This window comes from Poecile atricapillus, chromosome 6 (genome assembly GCF_030490865.1).
Source record: "Poecile atricapillus isolate bPoeAtr1 chromosome 6, bPoeAtr1.hap1, whole genome shotgun sequence".
NCBI classification, from domain to species: domain Eukaryota; kingdom Metazoa; phylum Chordata; class Aves; order Passeriformes; family Paridae; genus Poecile; species Poecile atricapillus.
In genome coordinates, this window is record NC_081254.1 from 5,971,659 (window position 1) to 5,995,025 (window position 23,367).

Below are 23,367 nucleotides of genomic sequence, written 5' to 3' on the forward strand. Positions count from 1 at the left end.
AGCGCGCCCCGCGCATGCGCAGTGCCCGCGCCATGCTGCCGCTGCCGCCGCGCCTTCACCTCCTGCTCCGTGAGGGGCTCCCTCCGCTCCCTCAGGATCCCCCGTCCCCGCACCCTCCCCTGCCCACGCCGCCCTTCACCTTCGCCCCTCGCCGCCTCCGCCTCGGCCCCCAACACCCGCTCTTCGAGGTGAGGCGGCCCCGCGGGGCTGTGTGGGGGCCGCTGCCAGCGCCGCCCCGGAGCTGAAGGGTTTGCGCTGTGCTTTGCAGCCGCGCCCGCCCGCCCACAGCCGCTCTCTGCTCCTCTCTAGGATGGGGACGTGCACAGGCACCTCTACCTGCAGGGCGTCCTCACCAGCCTCGAGGAGGTGGCCGAGAGACCCAAGTAAGTGAGGCGGTCTCGTCGCCACATCTGGGCCGAGCTCTGAGTCCGCCTGTTAAGGGATCAAGGAATGGTTCGTGTTGGAAGGGTTCTTAAAGATCATCTCATTCCTCCCCCCCGCCATGGGGCACCTTCTGCTAGGCCAAGTGGCTCCAAGCCCTGTCCGACCTGGCCTTGGGCACTTCCAGGGATGCAGGGGCAGCCACAGCTGCTCTGGGCTGCTGCAGCTGGCACAGCTCCAACCGGGCTAAGCCTGGGGGAGAATCTTGGTCTTGTTCTTGCATTTAAAATCCAGGAAGTACTTTCTGAGTGTTGTGCGAGGTTCACCTATGGATGCTTCTTAAAAAAAAGCATTAGCATAGCGTTGTCATCCACAACTGCAACTTTTAGGTCGAACAGCTAATTTATTACCTCGCGGCTTGTTTATTCTTCACCGAAGCACCGCTTAACAGAAGGATGAGCTAAGTGATCCTGAAGCCACAATGGTTAATAAGTTTCCAATGGCAAATAAGTTCCCAGCTGCCAGCACCATCATGATCTTGGTTCCATTGCACCTGGAGCAATGGATTTAAGTAATTTTAAGTATTAGTCCCAAAAATTGCCAGGAGTATTGTGGCTGCAGGTGTGACTCTTGTGGAAGGTGTCCCTGTTCATGATAAAGGGTTGGAATCAGATGAGCTTTGTGGTTCAATTCAACCCAAGCCATCCTGGGATTCTCTGATAAAGTCATCTAGAGGGGATGCTTGCAGCTGAAATTAAGGCTCTAATTTAGCTTAAAGCGTGGATGTCCCGATTTCCCTGCAGGGTGTCCGAGTTCAGCTGCCACATCTCTGGGTGCAGCCAGGTGTTTGACACGCTGGAGGGCTACGAGCACCACTACAACACCCTGCACAGGAATGTCTGCTCCTTCTGCAAGCGCTCCTTTCCCTCTGGGAATCTCTTGGATATCCACATCTTGGAGTGGCATGACTCCCTCTTCCAGATAATGGCCGAGAAGCAAAATATGGTGAGCTGCCATGCCCAGCCCTTGCCTTGTGGTTGGTGTGCCCTTGTTTTTTTCCCAGTTATGTCTTTTTTTCTTTCTTCTCCCTGCCTTTCAGTACCAGTGTCTGGTGGAAGGCTGCACAGAGAAGTTCAAGAGCAGCAAGGACAGGAAGGATCACTTGGTGACCGTGCACCTTTACCCTGCTGACTTTCGGTTTGACAGGCCCAAGAAGGTGAAAAGGTAACTGCAGAACTTCCTCCTGTCCTGCAAGGAAAGTGTGAGAGAATTGGGATTGTTCAGCGTGGAGCAGAATAGCTCTGAGGTGACCTAATTGTGGCCTTTCAGTGCCAGAGGGAAGCTGTGGGAGAGACAGAGACTCTTTACGAGGGATGGAGTGCCAGGAAAAGGGGGAATGGCTTCCCATTCCTAGAGGGCAGGGTTAGATGGGATTTTGGGAAGAAATCCATCCCAGATGGACTCGTTTCCTCATGAAGTACCTTTGATTTCCTTGGCTCTGGGCTCACGTGGCAGCTCCTGAGCCAGGATGTCAAATTTTGTCTCTGCAGTGGCTCCAAGCACACAAACTCTCCCGTGGAGCAGGGTGCCAGCGTGCCCATGGATGTGAGCGTGGACATGGCAGAGCAATTCCAGGTGAATCCCATGGAAACAGGGCCTGAGGAGAACATGGAGATCTCTCAGCCTGCAGCCAGCTCCGGCCCCTCACTGCCAGAGAAACGACTCTACAAATCCAGGTCTGTTCTTTGGCCTCTGGGGCAGAAGGGGCTGGGACCACTCCATCTTATCAGCCCTTGGCAGCACTGGGGTGTTCTTCATCCTGAAGTTGAAACAGGCAGGAATCCCATGTGTGCTTCCAAAGCCATTTTTGAAAGAAGGAAGTGTGAGGAAGAGCAGAACGTGGGTGTGCTGTGGAAGCTGTGTTTGTCTGCCCACCTGATCTCTTCCCAAGGTATTGCAGGATGCTGCTTCTGCTCTCCTGCTCCTCATTATCAACCAACTGCAACTGCCCAGGTGTTACATTTGCTAACACACCTTGTTGTAAAGAGGCCTCCAGGACAGGAATGTGCAGGATACACAGGAAATCCAACCAGTATTTCACCCATTCTTTAAATTATTTGGTGATTTGTATGTCCTGCTCCTCCCACACCTTGCTCTTTCCACTCTGGGAGCTTCCAATGCCCCACAGAGCGTTAAGCATCCCAGTGAGCCTGTGAGGGCTGGGCTGTTAACGTGGATTAAAGCCTGTCTCCCTTTCCAGGATCCCATCCACAATTTGCTTTGGACAAGGTGCCACCCGAGGATTTAAAGGCCCACGGAAGAAAGTCTGAAGGTCAGTGCAGCAGATTTGTGCAAGATGAGCAGGCATGGAGCCAGTGCCACCAGGGATATTTCCAGTTCCCTCTCCATGGAATGAACCACCCAAACCAATTAAAGCTCTGCCAGCATTTGGGTCACGGGTTCCTGATGTCAAACAGAACTGGCACCACCTGACTGAGTTAAGAATCCTCAAGATTTTAGGAAGGGGAACCCAGAACGTGTGGTGAGGTGTTAAGGAAACTGTCCTGCAGCTGAGGCTGCACATTGGGTGTTTTAGATTTTGCCTCTTGGGGATAAAACACATATTCAAGAAGTTACAAGACGACAGCATGACTGTATGGGTGCTGGAATCACTGAGGAAAGAAAATGGGGGAAAATAACCCCATCAGTCCTTGGTTCTGACTTTTTCCGTCTCCATGAAGTCTCCTCTGCAGCCCAGCACCTGCTCTGGAGGGTTTGTCCCGGCCAGGAGAAGCGTTTTTGCAGGGAGTTAAAATAAAGTGACTTCCAACCCAGTGAATAAATAAAAGGAATTGTTACAAAATTGCTTCATAAAGAATTTAAGTGCTACTTTGAAGCCCAGGCAGGGTCAGATACTTGGAATAAACCTTCCTCTGCTGCGAATACTGACAAAATCAGGTTGGGATGGAGGTTGTTTTCCTTGTTGCCATTCCTTTCCTTTGTAATCTCATCCTCCTGGAAACACAGAGCCACTGGTCTTGGGGTCCTGGGGAATCTTGACACTCAAAAATTGTGCATAAGGGGAAAAAAAGGTTTCTGGAACAATGTTTATCCAAGAAGCTTAGGATCTATAATTGCGTTTTTTCCCTTCCCCCTCTCTGTGAGGAATAGAAGATCAACGGGGCTTTGAAAAATCCTTGCAAATGGGAGCAGGGAATGATGTTTACGGAGATGTAGGAGATTTCCCAGTGAGTTTTAAAAAGCTTCGCTCTGTTTAAAACTCATCCAGCTTGTCCAGCCCTAATCCCTGCTCCGTGGGCTCTGGAGAGTGCTGCAGGCAAACCCTGCATCCTCACAATTGCCCAGGGACCAAAAATCACTTCCCAACACTAAAGCCCAGAATGAGGCTTTTTTCCCCACACTGGGATATCTGGGAATGGGAAGCAGGCCCCGTGTTATGGGTGATGCCTGCAGGCTTAGGCCTGTGATGGTACAAAGGTCAGGCAGCAGCCCAGTCTGCTCTTCCTTACGTGTTTAGGTCCACGAGTCCTAACCTTTTTCCCAGAGTCCAGGGTTCCTGAGTGCCTCACCTTGCTATTGGAAAACACATTGAAGTTGCAGTTACAGCCTCAGGGCTCCTGGCTGGCTCTCTTCTGGGCCACCAGCTTTTCCCAGAGTCCAACAAAGTATTTCCCAGCTGGCAGTGACTGTCAAAAATCCTTATTTCAAGCCAAAACTTGAATTTCCCATCTCTCCAGAGATCATGCACTGGCAGGAAGACATGGACCTGCCTGCCCTGGTGGGGTGCACAAGCTGCCATCTCCCTGAGCAGCAGGACCTGGATCCACCCAGGGCCAGGGAGGGACTTGGATCCACCCAGTGCCACCAGGGAGGGACTTGGATCCTCCCAGTGCCACCAGGGAGGTGTGGGCCGGGCCGCCACGGGCTGGGCAAAGTGCGAGGCAGGTGTGACAGGAGGCAGCCACGGACAGGTAGGTCCCTGCCAGCCCCGGCGGGCACGAGGGGTGGGCAGGGGGGGTGCTGGGGTCAGGGAGGAGCTGTGGGCATGGGAACAGGATGTGGGCCAGCACCAGCCACAGGGCTCGTGCCACCACGTCTCTGCCATCTGTCTCTTCTCCACTCGAGGGCCATGGGACTCCGCAGTGTGACCATCCTGCTGGGCATCGCCCTTCTCCTGCTGGCACCTGGCAGCACCCAGGTGAGCCCTGCCTCAGCCTGCCCTCCCGCTGCCCCCTCTGATGAGGGGACCCATGCGTGACCCGTGCCCCCCCTCGGAACCCCCTTGTCTCCCCACAGGCTCTGAGCAGCTCCCGATGGAAGGACCTGGCCACGGAGCAGGACTTGGCTGAGGAAATGTAAGAGGAGCCCGCATCTGGCTTGCAAAAACCAACAACATCCCAAAATGGAAAGTGTTTTGGGGGGGATGGGGAATAAATCCCCCTTGGTGCTTTGTGTCCCCTGAAATTTAGGAGGTCCCAGCTCCATCTCCCTTCGTCCCGAATTACGCCAACTCCCTGAGCGTCCAGCGGGTTTCTCTATTCCTTTTGTGGAACAAATAGTTTAAGTTAGCCCCTTTGCACCCTGAGATCCTAACTGGTGCTTCCTGGGATGTGGGCAATCTCGCCAGGGTCCCTGCACTCCGCTGGGGTGGGATTCCCCTGGGACAGGGTGGGATTTGGCAACCTTTCCTCGCTGATTTTGTTCCCTTCCTCCAGCATCCTGGGCGTAGAAGCCAACGAGCCATCAGAGGGTGAACCTGGTATAAAGGTCTTCTCCAGCAGCGCCTGGGCTCAGAGGGCCCCACCCCAAGTCCAGCACCCCCAAGATGATGCCAGGGAGGCCAGTGCCCGTGTGCCATTCTGGATGCTGGCCCCAAAGGTGCAGAATGGCCCGGAGGAGGATCGTGACTACCTCTACCACCCTGAGGATGATGCCAGGGAGGATGACATCTACAAGCCACTCCGGATGCTGTCCGTGGCGGTGCAGAATGACCCTGAGGAGGACCGTGACCACATCTACCACAGCTAAATGGAGATGTGCCCGGGCTGTGAAACGAGGGCTGGGATTTCCTGGGGAAATTTGCCCCTTCCCACCCAGCCTTGAGCCTCACCAATAAACCCACTTCCCTCTGCACATCCTGGTGGGCTCCTCATTACTGGCAAAAAACTGCTGCTAATTTCAGGGCCTCCAAACCTGCAGGAACTCCCTCAGGATTACCCCAAGGCACCAGGCAGGGTGAGGATGCTGCCCTGGGACAGGAGTCTCAGGGCCTCAGGACAGAGACTCAGCCCAGCCTCAGTTCAGCCCAGGTGAGGCTGAGGCCAGGCAAACTCAGCATATCGGTGTTGTGCCCCAGGAGGTGCCACAGGCTGTCCCCTTGCTGGGGAGCACACGGACCTGTGCTCCACGAGGCTGCTCTTGCCCAGCCTAGTGTCGGATGAGGCGTGGTGGGGGCTCAGTGAAGCCCAACATTTCCCAGCTAAGGCAGGACCTCGCAGCAAGGATGCTCCATCTCCCAGCAGCACCTAGAAAACTCTTTAATAGCGAAGGCAGAGGTGGTCCCCACTGCTGGCTGTCACCCCAAACACGTATTGCTCGCCGACGGGTCCCGGTCCCCTCTGCGGGGTAAGGCAGGGGGTGGGCGGGCTGCAGGAGGCCGTGGGGACCTGCACCACCCCAGGGACCTGCATCTCTTGGGCTCAGCTGTCAGTGAAGTTGGCCTTGCGCTTCTCCACGAATGCTGTCATCCCCTCCTTGCGGTCACTCTGGGACAAACAGAGAGGTGAGGTTTGGGGGGGTTGCAGCGGCCCTGTTATCCCTCATGCCAAGGGATCATCCCCCTACTCACGGTGGCAAAGGTGGCGTAAAAGAGGCGCTTCTCTGTCCTGTTCCCCTCTGTCAGCGTCGTTTCAAAGGCTGAAAGCAAGGGAGAAGTTGGGGAGACCCCTCTGCCTGGCCTGGCAGCCCCCCAGGGAGTTTCCAGTTGGCCTCCAGCCCCTACCAGCATTGACTGATTCCTTTGCCATGGCAGCCACCAGCTTGGAGTTGCTGGCAATCTTCTCAGCACAGGCGATGGCTGCGTCCAGCAGCTTCTCCACAGGGTAGATCTTGCTGACCAGACCTAGGACGGGCAGTGGGAAGTGGGGGGATGGCTCCCTGCCAGACCCCTGCAGTTCCAGGGCTGTCCCATGTCCCCACCTGCCTCCTTTGCCTCCTTTGCTGAAATCCGGTCCCCGGTGAGCACCATCTCCATCGCCAGCGACTTCCCCACTGCCCTGGTCAGCCTCTGCGTCCCGCCGGCACCTGCGGCATTTAGGGAAGGTACAGAGAGGGATACCAGGGTGTCCCCACCCCAACTGGGATGGAAACCCCTGGCAGGTGCCTGCTGCTCACCTGGGATGGTTCCCAGCAGGATTTCGGGTTGCCCGAACTGCGCCTTCTCCCCGGCGTAGATGATGTCGCACATCATGGCCAGCTCGCAGCCGCCTCCCAGCTGGGACAGGGGAGGCCGAGATGGGTCAGGGGGTGCCGGGGAGGGGGCAGGGGGTGCAGGGAGATGTGGGGGACACTCACGGCGTAGCCATTGACGGCGGCGATGATGGGTTTGCGGACAACGGAGACTTTGTCCCACCCGGCAAGGAAGCCACTATTGTAGCACTCCTGGAAAGTTTTATTCTGCATCTCCTTGATGTCTGCGCCAGCTGCAAACGGAAGTGCAGTGGGACACCAATCCCTTCCAAAACTTAGGGGTGAGCAGAGGCCCCAGTCCTACCTGCAAAGGCTTTCTGGCTGCCGGTGAGGACGATGGCTCCCACCTCCGGGTCGTTCTCCATGGCCTCCAGCGCCCGCCGCAATTCTGCCATGAGCCCCTCGCAGAGCGCATTGAGCGCCTGCGGCCGGTTCAGCTGGATCAGCCCCACGTTCTTCTGTGCTCCCGTCTTCTGTACCAGCAGGTACTGGAATGCGGCCCCTGCCCGCCGCACCAGCACTGGCCCGTTAGCCCACAGGCTGCCAGGCACCGGGCAGACCCCCGGCCACCCTCGGCAACGCCTGGCCACCGCCACTCCGAGCTATTTAAAGGCGACCTTGATGCCAGCGGTCACCGGCAGCCGCCGGGACGTCACCGGGAGCTTGGCTCGGAGGAGTTCCCAGTGCCACCCTAGCCCGCGAAGATGCAGCCCCGCGACCACCCTGTGCTGGGACAGTGTGCGCGGTCCAGGCACCCGGTGCTGGCATCTGGAGCCCGGTGCCCTGGTATGCAGCGCCGCTGCCCATACATGGCGCAGGGCCCCGGTGCCCGGTGCTGGAGCGCAGCTCCGGAACCACGTGCAACTCACTGGGCACAGGCCCGGTGCCGGGACCGTACCTTGTGCTGGGTCCCGGTGCCCGGTGCTGTAGCCCCGGTGCACAGCCCAGGAACTCCGTGCCCAGCGCTGGGACCGTATTTGGAGTAGGGACCCGGTGCCGTGGCCTGGTGCGCAGCCCAGGGACCACGTGCAGGTCGATGGGCCCATGCCCCCCAGGGACTACGACCATGCCCGGTGCCCGGTGCCCGGCGCTGAGCGCTCGGCGAGACCAAGCCCACCCACCCGCGGTGCCCTCCCGGCGCCCCCCCGGTGCCCCGGTGCTCACCGGCGCTGCAGCCCCGTGCGCCGCTGGGGGCGCGGAGCGGCGGCGGGAGGCGCGCTCGGGGGAGCGCGGCGGCGGCGGCGGCGGCGGCAGCGGGGCGCAGGAGCGCTCGCAGCGGGGCGGCCATGGCGGAGCGCGGAGCGAGCCCCGCCCCTCCCGCCGCCGCCCATTGGTGCAGCCGGCCCCGCCCCGCGAGGCCCCATCCCCATTGGCCGGGGCGGGGCCGAGGGGCGGGGCCGGGACCCCCGGGCCGTGGGAGGGGGCGCGGACCCCGAAGCCCGCCCGGAGCGGGGGTCCCGCCGTGCTGCCCCGCGGGGCGCGGGCGCGGCCGGCGCGGCGGGGTGTGGGGCTTTAGAGGCGCCGCGGGGAACGGGAAGGGAAGGGAAAAGGGTAAGGAGGGGGGATTTCCCCGCCGCCCCCCGCGCGGGGAGTTGGGGGGGAGTGCGGGGGGCGCGGCGGGAGCGCGGCAGCGGGAGCGCGGCCAGGGAGGAGTGGAGAGGAGCGGAACGAGCCGGCGGCATCCCCTGGCCCGGTGAGCCCCGCGGGCGGGGAGGGAGCGGCAGGGGTGTGAGTGTGCCCCGCGGCCGGGTGTGTGCGAAGCCAGGGGAACGCGTGGGTGCGAGCGTGCGCGGGAGCATCATCCGCAGGGGCGTGCGGGAGCGTGCGTGTGCGGGAGCATCATCCACAGGGGTGGGGGGAGCGCGTTTATGCAACGCGCGGGCGGCTGCGTGTGCCGTGACACACGGGTGCGTGCGCGGCCCCAGCACCCGCGCAAGCGGGACACGTCGGTGCGCGGTCCCCCGCCCGCGGCCGGGCGAGGCTGAGCGGCGGGGCTCTCCCTCCCTCCCTGCGGCAGGTGCGGGATGCGGCGGAGCGCGGCGGCGTGCTGGGCGCTGGTGCTGCTGGCCGCCACCTTCTGCGACACGGTGGCCGGCAAAGGTGGGCGCGGCGGCGCCCGGGGGGCGGCCCGCGGCGCGGCGCGGGGGGCGGCCCGCAGCCGGCCGAGGGCGGCCGTGCCCCGGTACGGCTCTGCCGGGGCGGCTCTGCGCGTGGCGGGGGCGGCGGCGGCGGGAGCGGCGGCCGGAGTGGCGGCGGGGGCGGCTCTGCGCCGGGCCCGGCTGTCCGGAGAGCTGCAAGCGGGAGACGGCGTCGAGTACCGCGACGGCAACTGGACGGCGGCCGCCAGCGCCTGGACCTCCGCCGCGCCGGCCGGGACCCCGCCGGGCCGGGCGCTACCCTGGCTGTGCCCGCTGGCCGCCCTTCTCCGCCGCTGATGGATTTTGGGGGACCTGACTGTGCCCGTTCAACCACGACGCCGCGAGGACCGGCCGCCCCAGCCGGGGCTGAGCCCCATGTCCCGGGCGAGCAGCGGCTCCCGGGGCTATGGCCACCCACCGCCGGCGGGGCAGGACCCCCGCGGAAGACCCTCCACCACCACCACCGCCCCTCCACACCGAGCCAAACCCTGCCGGCTCGGGCACCCCTCTGCACCGCGCCCCTGTCCGCGGCCTCGCCGTGTCCGGAGGCCGAGGAGACGGCAATAAAACTGGGCGAAAGCAGGTGTGGCTGGATGCGGGGCGAGGGGCGGGACCCTGGGATGGCCAGCGCCCGGCACCTGCCCACGCAGGCTTTATTTCGCGATGGATGCTCCAGCGCAGGCCCAAACCCCAGCGAGGAAACAGCTCCCTGACGGTTTCCAAGTGCCAGTCGGAGGCACCAGCCCTTCCCCAGGTTCTCCGGGGCGGGCACAGCTCTCCCCGGGAGCATCACAACAGCGACACCACAGGGCATCCTGTCCATTCTGCCTCTTGCCCAAAACCGGGGACAGCCCTGGCAGAGCCGCTTCAATCACACACCGTAGCTCCCTGCTGAGGTGTCCCCAGCCCCATGGGGCACCAGGGTGTTCCCAGCCCACATGGCTGCAGGTAGCGCCTGCCCAGTGACAGCTCTCAGTCCAGTGTCACCCTGCCCAGGCGTCCTGCTCGGAAGTCCCGCAGGAACTCGTAGGCAGCAGCTGGGTAGTTGAGCATCATCATGTTAACGTTCCCTGGAGACGGCAGCGGATACAGGAGTGTCAGTGCAGCCTGGAGCTGCCCTGGGATCCCCCAAAATTCCAGCCCCTGCACCCCAGATCACCCACCTGTGCCTGTCAGCACCTTCACCTTCTGTGTTCGGCCCTGGCTGATGGCCACGTGCTTGAGCAGGGGCTCAATGTGGTCGCAGGGCTGGCCCAGCCTGTAGTGCTGCACGTACCTGCCAGAGGAGATGGCTCACACCCTGCTGGCACTGCCTCCCCACAAAATTCCCTGGGGATGGCATCTCCATCACTCTCTTGGGACCCCTCCCCGCTTCCCCACTGGCTCACCCAAACTGCTGCTGCTTGTTCAGGGTGTACAGGAGGTAGTCGGCCATGATGTCCTCCCCTACCAGATGGTCATGGATGGCTCCTGGAAAATAGGGTCAAGCCCCAGCTTCCCTAAGCCCTGCTGAGCCCTGGCCAACCTTCCTTCTACCCCCTCACACCCAGGGGCTGTGAGCAGCAGTGTCACCCCAGCCTTGGGTAGCAAGCCCCGAGGCCGCATTTGGGGACTGCTCCTGGCCACAGCCTCCAGCTCACCACACAGCGCCAGCTTCATGCCCGTCTCCACATCCCCCAGCCTGGGGGGCAGCACGCCAGGGGTGTCCACCAGGTACATCTGGGGCTTCTCACACACCTGGCACGGGGAGGCAGGGCTGGTAATTAGCACCACATGGCTAACGAGTTGAGGCACTGAAGTTGAGTTAAGGTCTTGCTGCAAAGGGGACCTGAGTGATCCTCCAAGATCAGCTCAGTGAGCTTGGAGGTCTCCTGGACGCAGGGACGGTACCTGGATCCTGGACAGCACTGCCTTGGTGATTCCTGGCTCGCCCCCCACTGCAGTGGCTTTGCCTGGGGGGACAGACACAGTCACGGACACACATGGCACCGTGCCCACCTCCTCCCCAAGCCCTGGCACCATGCAGAAATACCCTTCTTGAGGTGCAGCCTCCGCAGGGAGTTGATGAGAGAGGACTTGCCCACGTTGGGCACACCGATCACCAGGATGTTGTGCTCGGAGCTCTGGAAGCCAGGGAGACGCAGGCAAGGAGCAGCTGATTACCAACCACCCACCCCTGCAGCAACAGACAGCTGCCACAGGGAACTATCCCAGTGTTTGCCGGCACTTCTGGAACACGTGGGAGCAGCCTCATCCCTTGGCTGGAGAGGGGGGTGACCCTCCCTCTGCTCTGCACTGGGGCAGCCTCACCTCAGGCACTGGGGACAGTTTTGGGGAACCACAATGTAGAAGAGATGTAAAAGTGTCAGGGAGTGTCCAAAAGAGGGACACAAGGATGGGGAAGGGTCTGGAGGGCTACACAGGGGCTGGCTGAGGTCACTTGGTTTCTTCAGCTGGAGCAGAGAACACTGTCAGAGCTCCCCGGGGGCTGCAGCTCTTCCCAAGGGCAGCTCTGATCTCTGCTCTCTGTGATACAGACAGGACCTGGGGAACATCTGAAGCTGTGCCAGGGCAGGGGCGGGCTCATGATGAGGGAAAGGCTCTTCCCCCAGAGGGTGCTGGCACTGGCCAGGCTCCCCAGGGAATGGGCATGGCCTGAGGCTGCCAGAGCTCCAGGAGTGTTTGGACAGCACTGCCAGGGATGCACAGGCTGGGATTGTTGGGGGGTCTGTGCAGGGCTGGGAGCTGGGCTGGATGATCTTTCAGGGTCCCTTCCAACCCAGGATATTCTGTGACACTCTGTGCACGTGTCTCACCTCAGCCCTGTGGTAGCGTGGGCTGTCAGCCACCAGCCTGGCAACCATGGGGACAACCTGCAGAGAACAGGGACAGGGCTGTCACTCTGCGCCCTGGCTGGCACAGCCACTCGCTTGGTGACACTGTGCCAGCGAGATGTGCACAACAGGGGCTGAGCAGAGGACTTGGGACAGCTGGAAAGGCAGCAGCCAGCTGGATCACCGAGGGGCTGGGAGTTCACCAGGGAGCAGGGCTGGGCTGCTGCCCCACTACCTTCTTGACATTGACATCCCGCTGGCAGTCAGTGAAGACCACGTGCGAGCACCCCTGCTGCCTCAGCTGCTCCAGCACCGCCTGGAGGGGACGGCAAGAGGCACTGCTGTCACCTGCCTGCGACACCACGGCTCCCCCCGCCCGGCCCTGTCCCGGCGCTCACCGGCTGCCGGCGGCGATCAGCCAGATCCATCTTGTTCAGCACCAGGACGTGAGGGCGGATGCCCAGCGCCTCCTGCAGCGCGGGGTTACGGCCCGACAGCGGAATGTGGCTGCGCTAAGGACAGTGACTGCAAGCGCGTAGCGGGACGGGGATGGAGTCGGGGTGGAGAGGGGCAAGGGTGGTCTGGAGGGACAGGGGAGAGGGTTCTCCGGCAGCTGTGGAGGATATTCGAGCGTCGTGCACCTCCACGAGGCAGTCGGCGCGGCGCAGCGCCAGGCGCATCTGCCGCAGGCCTGCAGCACACAGCACAGCGCGGGGTGAGCGCGCAGCGGGCGCGGCGGCGAGGAGGGGGAGGGGGGGAACTCGATCCGCCGCGCTGCCGCCCCTCACCTTTGGCCATGTGCCGCGGGAACCACGAGGCCACATCGCGGCCGCCGAAGTCGAAGCGCTCCCGGAACGCTCCCGGTACCGTCCCCGCCGCCCGCAGCGCTGCCCACACCCTCATGGCTCCGGCGCGTCACTTCCGCCGCCACCGGAAGCGGCCTCAGTGACAGCAATGGCGGAGCCGCAGCCGCCGCCACCGGGGGCTCCGGGGGGCTCGGCCGCGCCTCACGGCGGCACGGGGGGTGCTGTGCCCCCCGCGGGCCCCGGCACCCCCCGTGCCGCCGTTTCTGAGCCCCAACCCGCTCAGCCCACCCCGGAGCCCACCCCACGGCCAGGCCCGACGCAGGACCCGCTGGACGACCCCCGCTTCACCATCTCCAGCACCAACTGGTACTAAACCAACACCGCTCCCTGGAGCCACCCCCGCCGCATCCACCCCGCCACGGAGAGGAAGAAGCCGCCGGCGCGGAAGTTTCTCAATAAAGGAGAGACCGGAGGGCAAAGGAACGGGTTTTATTTTGCTGCCTCACGAGTGAGGCGCGGGGACGGGCGCCTGGAAGAGCCGGATGAGCCGCTCGGCCTCTCGCCACCCCGACAGCAGCGCCCCGTGGGTGGTGGAGTAGAAGGTGCGGTGCGTGGCCTCGCCGGCGAAGAGGAGCTGCAGGGGCTGCGGAGAGGCGGGGGGTGAGCACAGGGGCCGCGGGGCTCCGCTGGAACATCCTCACCCCCCGCAATAAAAACCCAGGAGCGGACACTCTCCCTTCCCTAGGCGCCCACCCCGCGCCGTGAGGAGGCTGGGAAGAGGTTGGGAGGAGCGGCCTGTCCACGACTTCTATGGAAGTGCCGCCACCCCCGCGGAGCTCAGCAGGTGACCCGAGCATTGGTGACCTCCCTGTGCTCCCGGAGTGGCCCGTCCCCACCCCCGTCTGCCCGTCCCCCTCACCCGGGGGTCCCGGGGGTCCTCGGGCAGGGGCTGTGCGAGCACATCGATGTCGTCCCCCGAGCTGCCGACGGCCACGTAGCTGTAGGAGCCGCGGGTGTAGGGAGCGCTGTGCCAGCGGGACCGGAGCACGCTCCTGGGCGCGGGCAGGTTCGGATTCCCTGCGGATGGGGGTTAGGGCTGGGATCGGGAAGTGCCCCGGGGCAGTGGGCGGGCGGGGAGGGCGGGCCAGGCACCTGTCATCGTGCGCAGGACGCGGGTCATGGCGCTGAGCACCTCGGCGTCGCTCAGCGTCTCCATGTGCTCCGACTCCTTCCCCGCGATGAAGCCGCACAGGACGTGCCCGTGCCTGGGGCGGGAATGCGGGGCTGAAAGCTGCTGCCCCTCCCCGTGCCCACCAGCGGCCCAGAGAAGGGCGGGAGTATACCCAAAATCCCCAGCCACCTACTGCTCTGGCGGCTGGAGCACCACGAATCCGATGAGCTTCTTGAACCAGTTGGCTTCCAGGTCAGTGCTGGGCTCTTCCAGGGGCGAATCGTCCTCCCACACCACTTCCAGGAGCTGCTGCTCGGGCTCCCAGAAAGGCTGCTCGAACTCCAGGAAGATCTTGTTGTTGGTGCCGAATCCCAGGTTGCGAATGGCCTGTGCTTTCCGCTCGGGAAGGGGAGGCTGGAAGAATTCCTGGTAGCGCTCCTTGAGGAAACCTGCAGCCACGAGTTTGGGCAGGCAACGGGGCAGCTCTCAGCTGGGCTCCTAAATGGTGTCTGAGACGCTCTGACCTCCCCAAAACCCCTTTCCAACCTATTCCCAGTGGGAGAGGGGAGGCTGGGAAGGGGTTTAGCCAATCCTTCCCCTCCACTTGCCCGTCTCCAACCCATCATCCGGCTGGTCGGAGGGGACGGGCAGGGCAAGGGAAGGTCTTGGTGTCCTCACCTAGCGGGACAGTGATGATGACGTGGTCAGCAAGGAAGACATCTCCATCCTCGCACTCCACCCGGACGGGGAAAACCCTGGCACCGTCCCCTTCCTCACGGAAGGACCCTTGCCACTGGATGCTCCTCACTGCCTTGTTGAGCAGGACGGTGCCCTCGGGCAGGTCCGAGATCAGGCGCTCGGCCAAGCTGCTGTAGCCACTGTGGGAGGAGTCACCGCTGGAGACGCGGCGGCCCCTGGAACGCTCCTCCGCGTCCCGCTCCGGAGCCCCGCGCTTACCCTGGGAAGGTGCAGTCCAGGCCGGGCAGCGACACGTACTCCCCGAAGGGCTCCAGGCCCACCAGGTCCATGCTGTGGGTCCCGCTGATGCAGCACTCCAGCTTGAGGCAGGCGGCGAGCACGGCCAGCTGCAGCCGCCGGGCATCATCCTGGCCCCCCGCCATCGTGGGGACCGTCCGGGCGATCTCTGCCCGCAGGTACTGGCCCACGCTGGGCCACGGTGGCTCCTTGGACCCCTGGAAAGCGCGGGTGGAGGCCAGGAGGGCGTAGAAGAGGTCGCGGGCTTCGCGCACTGCCTTGGCATTCAGCACCTTCCCCGAGCTGCCGTAGGTGACGGACGGCATCGGGGGGTGACCCCCCGCTTCCACCTGCTGGTTCTCCTCCCGAGCGGCCTCCGGGCCCAGCAGGCCGTAGCTGGAGGCCAGGCAAAACACGGGATTTCCCGGCGAGGGGCCGTGGATCCAGTGTGCCCCCATCTCCGCCAGCCCCGACGCTGCCGGGAGGGAGAGCGGGTCACCCCGAGCCGTGCCCGTGGAGAAGCCCTCGGGGCGCGGCGGGACCCCCGGAACGGCCGGAGCCGGCGGGCCCTGCCGCGCCCCCGGTGCCCCCCGTGACCGGCTTCCGTTCGATCCCCGGCTGCCCACGGGACCGGCCGCCCCCGCCACGTGTCCAGCCCGCTCAGGTCCGGCCCCGGGGGCCGGGGTGGGTCAGGTGCAGCTCCCGCATCCCGGTACAGCCGCCCCCCGCCCCAGCCCGGGCCCGCCCCCCGGTGCCGCCCACCCCCCGTTCCCTGAGCCTCCCCTCGGCCTCCCCGCCCGTACCGAAGGGGCGGGTGCAGACGCGGCCGCCGGCGCGGGCCGCCGCCTCCAGCAGGAGGAGGGAGCCGTGTCCGCGGAGCCGCTGGGCCGCCCCCAGCCCCGCCAGCCCCGCGCCCACCGCCACCACCCGCCGCCCGCTGCCCTCCATGGCCGCCCGCGCCGGCCGGTACCGCCCTCCGCCGCCGCCGGCACCGCCCGCCGCCAACGGCACCGCCCCCGGAGCGGCCCCGGCCGCGGCAGGGAGGCGAGGAGGAAGGAAGGGATGGAGGGATGGATGGGGAAATGGATGCAGGGAGGCAGGCGTGGATGGATGGGATGGATAGATGGATGCAAGGGGGTCCCGGTGCAGTGATGAGCCAGCTGCCCATGGAGGGCAGGAGAAGGCCGGGGTGGGAGAGGAGACCCCTCCTGGAATAGGGGCAGGTAGTGACCATCTCCTCACCCTCCTCCTCTCCCTGCTCTGCTCCGGCTCATCCACCTTGTGCCGTGGCCGGCCAGCCTGGTAAGGTGGAGGAGCAGTGGGTGCTGCCCCACACATCCTGCCACACATCCCAGCAGAGCTGCCACAAGGGCCAGTCCCAGCGCTCCCGCCCACCCGTGCTTCCCAAACCTTCATGCATACAAGAGTCTTCACTCCCAAGGCTGTCTGGTGGGTTTTTTTCGCCAGCAAGCGTTCCTACCGCCTGCCCAGGGGTGGGGCAGGGTACTGGGATGTACTGGGATAGTCCCAGCTGGGACCCTGGGAGAACCCACTGTGCCACCCAGCTCTACCAGCAAAAGGGTTACTGTGTCCCTGCTGGCCCTGGCAGCTCCCCAGAAAATATTCACATGCAAGGAAGAGCTGAGTGTGTCAAAGATCAGGCTCCTGAGTATTTTGAGTATTTATTTTGGAGGGATTTTCCCCACCTCCGGGTTTGCAGCGAGCAGCACAGTGGGATGGGCTGGAGACATCAGCCTGGCAGCAGCTTCCTGGGGGGACAATGGTCCTGCAAGCCAGCCCAGGGCATTTGGGGTCACCAGCTCCCAGGGGTGAGGGATGATCATTCCCAGTGTCTTGGTGCTGAGCCAAGCAGACACTCCTGGGGACCTCTGGCCCCTGAGTCCCAGCCCGAACAATGCAGGCAAGTGCCTGGCTTGGCCCAGAGAGAGACCTTCCACTTCCCTAGCTACTTGTCTTGGGGAAAAAGGATTCTCCAAATCCAACCTGAATCCCCCTGGGCTGCAATCTGGGGCCAGAACCCCTCGTTGCATCACCTGTTGCTGCTGCCAAGAAGGGTTTGGCCTCATCCACCTCCTCTGTTCCTTTGTGTGCCACACCTGGGGGGCTGCTTGCAGCCTGTCCCCCCCACAGCCAGACTCAATGGGCCCAGCTTCCTCCCACCTCCTCATATGCTGGGTGCTCTAATCCACAACACACTGGGCAGCCACTGTGGGGTGATGGCAGGGTCCCCATATCCCCCTGGCACAGCTCAGGGTCAGCACCATCATGTTGGGGCCCTTCCAGCAGGGCTGGTGGCTCCTGCCTGCTCCGGTGCCTTGGCTGACCCTGGTGCTGCTCCCAGCACGGTGCCACCGCTGCTTGAGGAGCTCCCAAGCAAGGAGGAGAGACCCCAACAACCAAGGGATGCGTGGAAAACACCATCACCACAAGCGTGTCAGGCCAGCAGGAAGGAGGGGACAGCAGGGAGTGTCCCACCCCCTCCTTGAGCTGTCTCAGCTGAGGGACAGGGGCCAGGCCACCAGCACCTCCCCCAGGAGCTGCCGCTCTACCAGGACTCCTCCATCAGCTTCAGGATGCTGCTGTAGAGGCGCCCAGGGGCATCCAGGCCCCAGATAAAGTCCCAGTGGTTCCAGTCAGGGATGTGGCTGTAGGTGACGAGGTGAGAGATGCGGGGCAGCAGCAGGAGGATGTCCCTCTGGTCAGCTGCCCAGTCCTGCCCTCCGGACCACACCGCTGTGGGCACCGGCATCTCCTCCACGCGGTACAAGGGCGGTGTGTCCTGGAGGGACACAGGGGGCTCTCAGTTGGTCAATCCCTGCAAGCCATTCTGTCCCTGCACCACCCTGGATAGACCCCCCAGCATCTCCAGCTGCCAGCGCTGCCACTGCAGCTCCTACCTGGTGGTACACGGCTGGGTTCTTGCTGCCGTAGTCAAAGGCTTTGAATTCTCCAGATTTTATCACCTGGAAAGAGAGGATGGATCTGCTCTGGGAGGCCAGCGAGTGCTGCTGCGTGGGTCTCGCATCTCCTGGCCCCTCGAGGTGCCTGCCATGAGAGGGTGCTCAGAAGGGGTTTGTGTAAGTGCCTGCCCTCCATCTGCCCATCTCCAATCGTGCCAGCTGGCTGGGGACAAGCAGGACAAGGAAAGGTGTCGGTGTCCTCACCCGTGGGACATTGCAGGAGGAGATGGTATCCATGCAAAGCCAGGCTTTCCACCTTTTTTAACGGTGGATTTTTGAGCTCTGGCTCCATGCCTGTCCCTAGCTATGGGCTGACAAACCAAGGTGTTGCATGTGTCTCCTCAGCTGCCTTGGTGCCACGCTCTTCCCTCTGAAATCCTGCTCACCACCAGCTGTGTGTGCAGAGTGCTGCTGGAGTGCCTTCAACAACCTGATCATCCTTTTTTCACCTACCCTTACCTATAATTTGGCTCTGCAAGGAGGCACACGGGTGGGGTTTCTCCAGCCTGACCCTGTTTCCAGCAGGGCCAGTGCTGAAGCTGCAGAGTCTATCTCCAGGGGGCCCAAGACCCCTTTGGACAGGGGAGATGTTGTTGGTCCCCCTTTTCTTCCTCATCCACTTCCCCCAGCCTCTCCTTGGGCTTTCACCCACCAGCACCCAAGTTCTGTTTTGGCAACTCCTGGGGGCTCTCAGCATCCATCTGTGGCCTCCCCATCCTGTCCCTTGTCCTGCCTGGCACAGCACAGGACACACACGACAGTGTCCCCTGGTCCCCAGAGGCACCAGGGCAGCTCATCCTGCATCCAGCATCTCTTCTTATTTCTTGCCTTTACTTTCTCAGGAGCTGCCAGTGTCAGAGATCCCTGAACTCTCATGTCTGCCCTGGGCACAGCAGACTCTTGGTGAAGGGACCATCTCGGGGGTCAGGGATCCTACCTGGGCCCAGTGGATGATGTTTTTGACAGAGGTGCCTTCCGGATAGTGGGATGTGTACACATCCAGCCGTGTCTGCAAGGAAACACACCCCAGCTATTGTTGTTTTCCAGCGGATGGGAGTGGAGTGGCAGCTGCCAGGTGTTTCCCAGAGCAGCCACTGCTGAGTCACGCTGCCTGAAGAGCTGGACCAGGTTCAGGAATATAATTTTCATTAAAAACCAGTTGCTGTGAGGCAGCATCTGGAGGAGAGAGATGAGGGATGAGCTCTGTAAGACACCTTACCTGGGCTCAGGGGCTGTGCTCAAGGCCTCAGTGACCACCTGAGGTCACCCAGAGGCTGCTTCAGCAGCTGGGTCAGAGCAGGGGCTGCACCCCAGAGGTGTTGTCAAGGGCCACCTGGCCACTGACATTTACCCAGCAGTGCCTGGGGGCTTTTCCTGTCCCTGGAGGAAAAGCACGTGGCAGAGGGACGTGTGTTGCCCATGCAGGGTCTGCTTGCTGCGAGCACAGGGGGGCGAGTGGCTGTGGCAGGCTGGGCAGGGCGGGTGGCAGAGCAGTGTCCCCACTGGAATGTCACACCCACCATGTTGAGGTTCTTCTCGTTGTGGCCACCCATCAGGAAGAGGAGGTTGGCACAGGGCCTGTGCAGCAGCGTGTGCCTGCACAGCTCCGGGAGAAACCGCCACAGCTTCCTGATCCGCAGGGACGCGTCCGTTCTGCCCAGCAGCAGCTGTGGGAGCAAAGGGTGATGTGCGTTTCCTGCTTTTCCCTCCCTGCAGCCCAGCTCCTGGACTGTGCCACCAGCCAGGCAGTAAAGGGAATATCCAGGAGTCAAGCCTGCCCCCCTGCCCTGGTGCCCCATGGGGGTGGGTACAGCTCGGTGCAGGAGTTGATGCTGACTGAACACACGACAGGGAAATCAATATTCACAGCTCTCCTCTTTCCTCCCACCTCCCCCAAGCACTGGATCTGTTTCTCATGGAATCAACATGGCAAAGCTGCTCTTTTCCAGGTGTTTAAGCCTAGGGCCCCTACAAGTGCCCCCATGTAAAGACCATGTTTATCCTACAGATGGAAAGAAGACATGTGCTCAACAAGGATTGTATGTGCAGCTGAATGGTGCCTGTGCTAATAAATCAGCAGGAATTAACTGTTTTCTGCTGCATCAGAGAGCCCCAGGGGTTGCAAATGGGCATGCAAACCATGCATGACCACGATCTGGGCACGATCCCTTCTCTAGAACCAGTTTTGGGGCAGAAGGGCATGGGGTAATCCCTTACTGGAATCATCTTGAGCTTGTTGTCCAGGAGGAGCAGTATCTTCATGAGTGGACTTTTGGCATTCTTGGGTACCGCTGCTGGAGCCAGGGCAAAAAACATTTTGACTTTCTGAGCCAGTTCGGGCATGGATGAAAACGCAATAAACGCTGAGAAAACAGAAAAACAACCTCAGACTTGCTCCGTCTTTCCTCAGGTGCTTAATCTGAGGGTTCACTTGGATCTAGGTCTGTTTAATTAATGATCTCTGCTTGGAAATCTGAGATCTCTTGCCACCTTCCTGCTAAATGTTGGTGCAAGAGATGCCCAAAGGGAGGCAGCACCTTTATTCCCTTGGCTGATCAGGCACTTCAGTGGTTTTTAAGCCCAAATGGAGGGGACCCTTTTGCTTTCTGCTGAGCAAAATGAAATTTTTCAAGTCAGGGTGACGGGTCACCCCTCAGAACTCACCGATTGAGCAGCCCTGGGAGTAGCCAACGTAGTGGAGCTGCTTCTGTCCCGTTTTCTGCAGCACGAAGTCGATGGCAGCTGGGAGGTCGTACATTGCCATCTCATGGAAGCTGCAACACAGGAGGGGGATGTTGGCTATGAGGCAGCAGCAGGAGAGCAAACTTACCTTGAGCTGCCTTGCATTGCTCAGCTTTATATCTTGGGCTGCTTTTCCAGGAGAAAATTCCTGGCATGGATCCCTCCTGCCATGGCATCATCCTCCCCTGAAAGAGCTTAGTCCTCCCACGACCGTGCTGAGCAGTAAATAGACTGTGCAGAGCCTGGCCAGCATTCCAGTGCCTCTCTGCAGACCCAGGGCTGGCTCCCACCAGGATTACAGCACCAGCTCTGCTCCTTGGGATGCTCTTTCCCGGAGGGGAATGGAGCACCGGTTCCTGCCCGTGTGCCTGTTGGTGGGATATGGTGAAAGGCAGACCTGCTGTGTGAGGATTTTCTAAAAGCCTGTTTACGAGCTTGTGGATTCTGCCCTGAAGATCAGCTCTGGAGAGGCAGTAGCAGCTTAAAAAGAGGGGACAAGGGGCAAGAAGGTCTAGGAGCAGGGGAGGTGGCAGTGACACTTGTGGACATCTTAGCGGTGTCCCTGTGGACGAGGCAGGGCTGGTGTCTCTGTGTGCCCCCCCTGTGCTCTCGGCAGCTGCAGGGAGGTGCTGGCACCGTGTCAGCAGGCAGGTCTGCTCAGGTCTCTCCATCCTCCCCCGGGAGAGGCTGTGCCAGGGATCAGGCGCTCTGACTTGCCTGCTCGGAGGCACCCACCTCTGCCTAGAGCTTGGGGACAGGCAGAGAACATCGCCAGGCTTTTGTAATGTGCTCCAGCCCACCTGAAATCCCAGAATTCCACCTGGTCAGCTGAAAGGTGCTGGTGTCTCCGGGAGCAGCTGGTCCCCCGGCTGTTTGCCAGCCACACGTCATAGCCAGAGTCTGCTAGTATGAAGCCAAGGCTGTTGTTAGCGAGATTTTCCACCCAGTGGCTGCCTTCTCCAAATAATCCGTGCTGGAGAAACACAACTGGCTTGGCCCCTGGGTGCAAAAGAAACAGCACATTTAATTGAAACAGATTCTCTCTATTCACTCACCCCAAATTAAGGCCAGTAAGCCTTAATTAAGCCTCTTCCTTGCGCTGGCAGAGGACATGCAAAATGTGTATTTTGACTGTGTTTTCTGGCTCTGAGTGTAAACTGGAGAAATCCCACGGATTCAGGATTTTTGCTTTAACAGTGACTATTCCCCTGGCCTGTCTGGGTTCATCCATTCCCCTGCTCACATTCAGGGCTTTTTTTTTTATTTTTTGCTGGCTCTGAGTGAAATAGAGCTGTACCTCTGTTCTCTGGCTTTTCTCTTCCATGAGGAATTCTGTTCAGGTGGATGTAGTAGCCGTCACGAGTCAGGACTTCATACTCCTCACTGGGGTATCCTCTGTAGCAGATGATTTGGCTCTGGGGAAAGGAAAACCCAGGTGGGAAACTTTCCATAGCAAAGGTGTTTATATGACTTGAAGAGACCACTCTTGGTAAAACCGAAGTTCTGCGCTCTGCCCAGGCTGTGTTGGGATCAGCTGAGGACTTTTTGTGACAGAGGATGCTCTGTCTGAACCTCACCCCAGTGATCTGCCCGAGGGAAGGGGAGATGCTCAGCCGTGGGCGGCTGCGGGGCTTGAAACGCTTCCAGACACGACGATTGAAACCGAAAGGATTTCCTGACGCCTGACCCCGCTTTACTGATGGCTGGCACCGATTTCCTGACGCCTGGCACCGATTTCCTGACAGCTGGCACCGATTTCCTGACGCCTGACACCGACGGCAGCACATGTCACATCAGGCTCCCAGCTGATGTGCCGGGCAGATAAGGTGGTGGGGCAGATGGAACCTGCCGAGCTGGGCTGACTGGAAGGGCAGTGGGATAAACCCCATGGGATATTCCTTGCAGGGCTCCCGAGGCTCTGCCTGAGCTTTATTTATGCTGAAAACTCCACAGACTGGGAAGTTTCCAGGTAAAATCCAGCTGTGGTCCTGCCCCACACATTGCTGTACCCTCCCTTTGTCAGGTTGGCAGGAAAGATTAAGTGCAGCAAATTTACCACGTCTTGGGTCCTGCTCAGCCCAGCTTCAGAGCCTCCCAGGGCTCACCTGGACACGGCCCTGAGCCATTTGCTCCAGCTGAAGGAGAGGAGCCACGAACAAATTTCTACCCTCTGGGGAGATATCTGCTCAAATCCAGTCTGGGATTATCCCCATCTCCAACTGCCCTGCTGGTAAATGAACTTAATTCTGCTGGGAGGAGGAGCTTGTTAATGATGGTGTGGAGGCAGCATCATCTCACAGCAGCTCAACAGCACCAGCCCTCTCCATGTGCCCTCCACCCCTCTCTCCTCCAGCTGAATGTGCCCAAGCTTTCAAAAGTTTCAAATTCAAAGTTCTCCTGACTTACAGTGTTCATGGAAGCCTCGGGATTTAGAGCCTTTTTCTGCTTGGTGGCATCTTCAGAGTTCGTGGGTGCTTGTAGGAAAAGCAGGATTGCAAGAAACAGCCACATCTTGTGCCTGTCTAAATAATAATAGTAACAACAACAAAAATAATGATAATGATAGTAATAACAGGAATAGGAACAACAACAGGATTAACAACAGCAAAACCAGTAACACCTTTTTAATATTTTTAATGGCAAGAAGAAGAGAACAAGCTGTGCAAAACCAGAACTAAACCAATACCATTGGACCAGTTGTCTCACAGAGGAAATTAATCTAAAGGGGGAGTTTAGGCTGTGGAAGGAACGTGTTTAGTGGGGCTGGGCTATGACTATGTCTATACTTTTCTCTATTGTTTCTCTATTGCTTAGCTTTTGTACCCAAAACCCACTGTAAACAGAAGGACC

General features: G+C 60.9%; 6 protein-coding genes across 6 annotated transcripts; 2 read left to right on the forward strand and 4 right to left on the reverse strand.

Annotated features, from left to right (window-relative positions):
• The first annotated feature begins 32 nt into the window (after positions 1–32).
• On the forward strand, positions 33–3,244 carry ZNF511 (zinc finger protein 511). The gene is made up of 6 exons (XM_058841280.1): positions 33–188; positions 310–383; positions 1,185–1,386; positions 1,481–1,605; positions 1,932–2,117; positions 2,642–3,244. The coding sequence occupies exons 1-6, from the start codon at positions 33–35 to the stop codon at positions 2,709–2,711; spliced, it is 813 nt and encodes a 270-aa protein (XP_058697263.1). The 3' UTR covers positions 2,712–3,244.
• Positions 3,245–5,915: 2,671 nt separating this feature from the next.
• On the reverse strand, positions 5,916–8,202 carry ECHS1 (enoyl-CoA hydratase, short chain 1). The gene is made up of 8 exons (XM_058841278.1): positions 8,035–8,202; positions 7,175–7,372; positions 6,976–7,103; positions 6,796–6,895; positions 6,601–6,705; positions 6,404–6,523; positions 6,251–6,318; positions 5,916–6,167 (listed from the first exon to the last, which is right to left on the reverse strand). The coding sequence occupies exons 1-8, from the start codon at positions 8,156–8,158 to the stop codon at positions 6,102–6,104; spliced, it is 909 nt and encodes a 302-aa protein (XP_058697261.1). The 5' UTR covers positions 8,159–8,202; the 3' UTR covers positions 5,916–6,101.
• Positions 8,203–8,384: 182 nt separating this feature from the next.
• SPRN (shadow of prion protein) lies at positions 8,385–9,590 on the forward strand. The gene is made up of 2 exons (XM_058841279.1): positions 8,385–8,563; positions 8,888–9,590. Exon 2 carries the CDS (start codon positions 8,895–8,897, stop codon positions 9,303–9,305), a length of 411 nt encoding a protein of 136 aa, XP_058697262.1. The 5' UTR covers positions 8,385–8,563; positions 8,888–8,894; the 3' UTR covers positions 9,306–9,590.
• A 4-nt stretch (positions 9,591–9,594) lies between these two features.
• Positions 9,595–12,798, reverse strand: MTG1 (mitochondrial ribosome associated GTPase 1). The gene is made up of 11 exons (XM_058841277.1): positions 12,631–12,798; positions 12,467–12,533; positions 12,241–12,343; positions 12,078–12,158; positions 11,825–11,881; positions 11,041–11,131; positions 10,899–10,960; positions 10,649–10,745; positions 10,397–10,478; positions 10,172–10,284; positions 9,595–10,078 (listed from the first exon to the last, which is right to left on the reverse strand). The coding sequence occupies exons 1-11, from the start codon at positions 12,743–12,745 to the stop codon at positions 9,981–9,983; spliced, it is 966 nt and encodes a 321-aa protein (XP_058697260.1). The 5' UTR covers positions 12,746–12,798; the 3' UTR covers positions 9,595–9,980.
• Positions 12,799–12,900: 102 nt separating this feature from the next.
• On the reverse strand, positions 12,901–15,769 carry PAOX (polyamine oxidase). Its single transcript, XM_058841271.1, has 7 exons — positions 15,598–15,769; positions 14,777–15,269; positions 14,498–14,697; positions 14,013–14,268; positions 13,801–13,913; positions 13,568–13,725; positions 12,901–13,291 (listed from the first exon to the last, which is right to left on the reverse strand). Exons 1-7 carry the CDS (start codon positions 15,740–15,742, stop codon positions 13,151–13,153), a joined length of 1,506 nt encoding a protein of 501 aa, XP_058697254.1. The 5' UTR covers positions 15,743–15,769; the 3' UTR covers positions 12,901–13,150.
• A 1,583-nt stretch (positions 15,770–17,352) lies between these two features.
• LOC131580255 (lipase member M-like) lies at positions 17,353–23,028 on the reverse strand. Its single transcript, XM_058841273.1, has 9 exons — positions 22,924–23,028; positions 21,815–21,932; positions 21,318–21,516; positions 20,440–20,549; positions 19,993–20,138; positions 19,296–19,442; positions 18,713–18,784; positions 17,713–17,778; positions 17,353–17,594 (listed from the first exon to the last, which is right to left on the reverse strand). The coding sequence occupies exons 1-9, from the start codon at positions 23,026–23,028 to the stop codon at positions 17,361–17,363; spliced, it is 1,197 nt and encodes a 398-aa protein (XP_058697256.1). The 3' UTR covers positions 17,353–17,360.
• Positions 23,029–23,367: the final 339 nt, after the last annotated feature.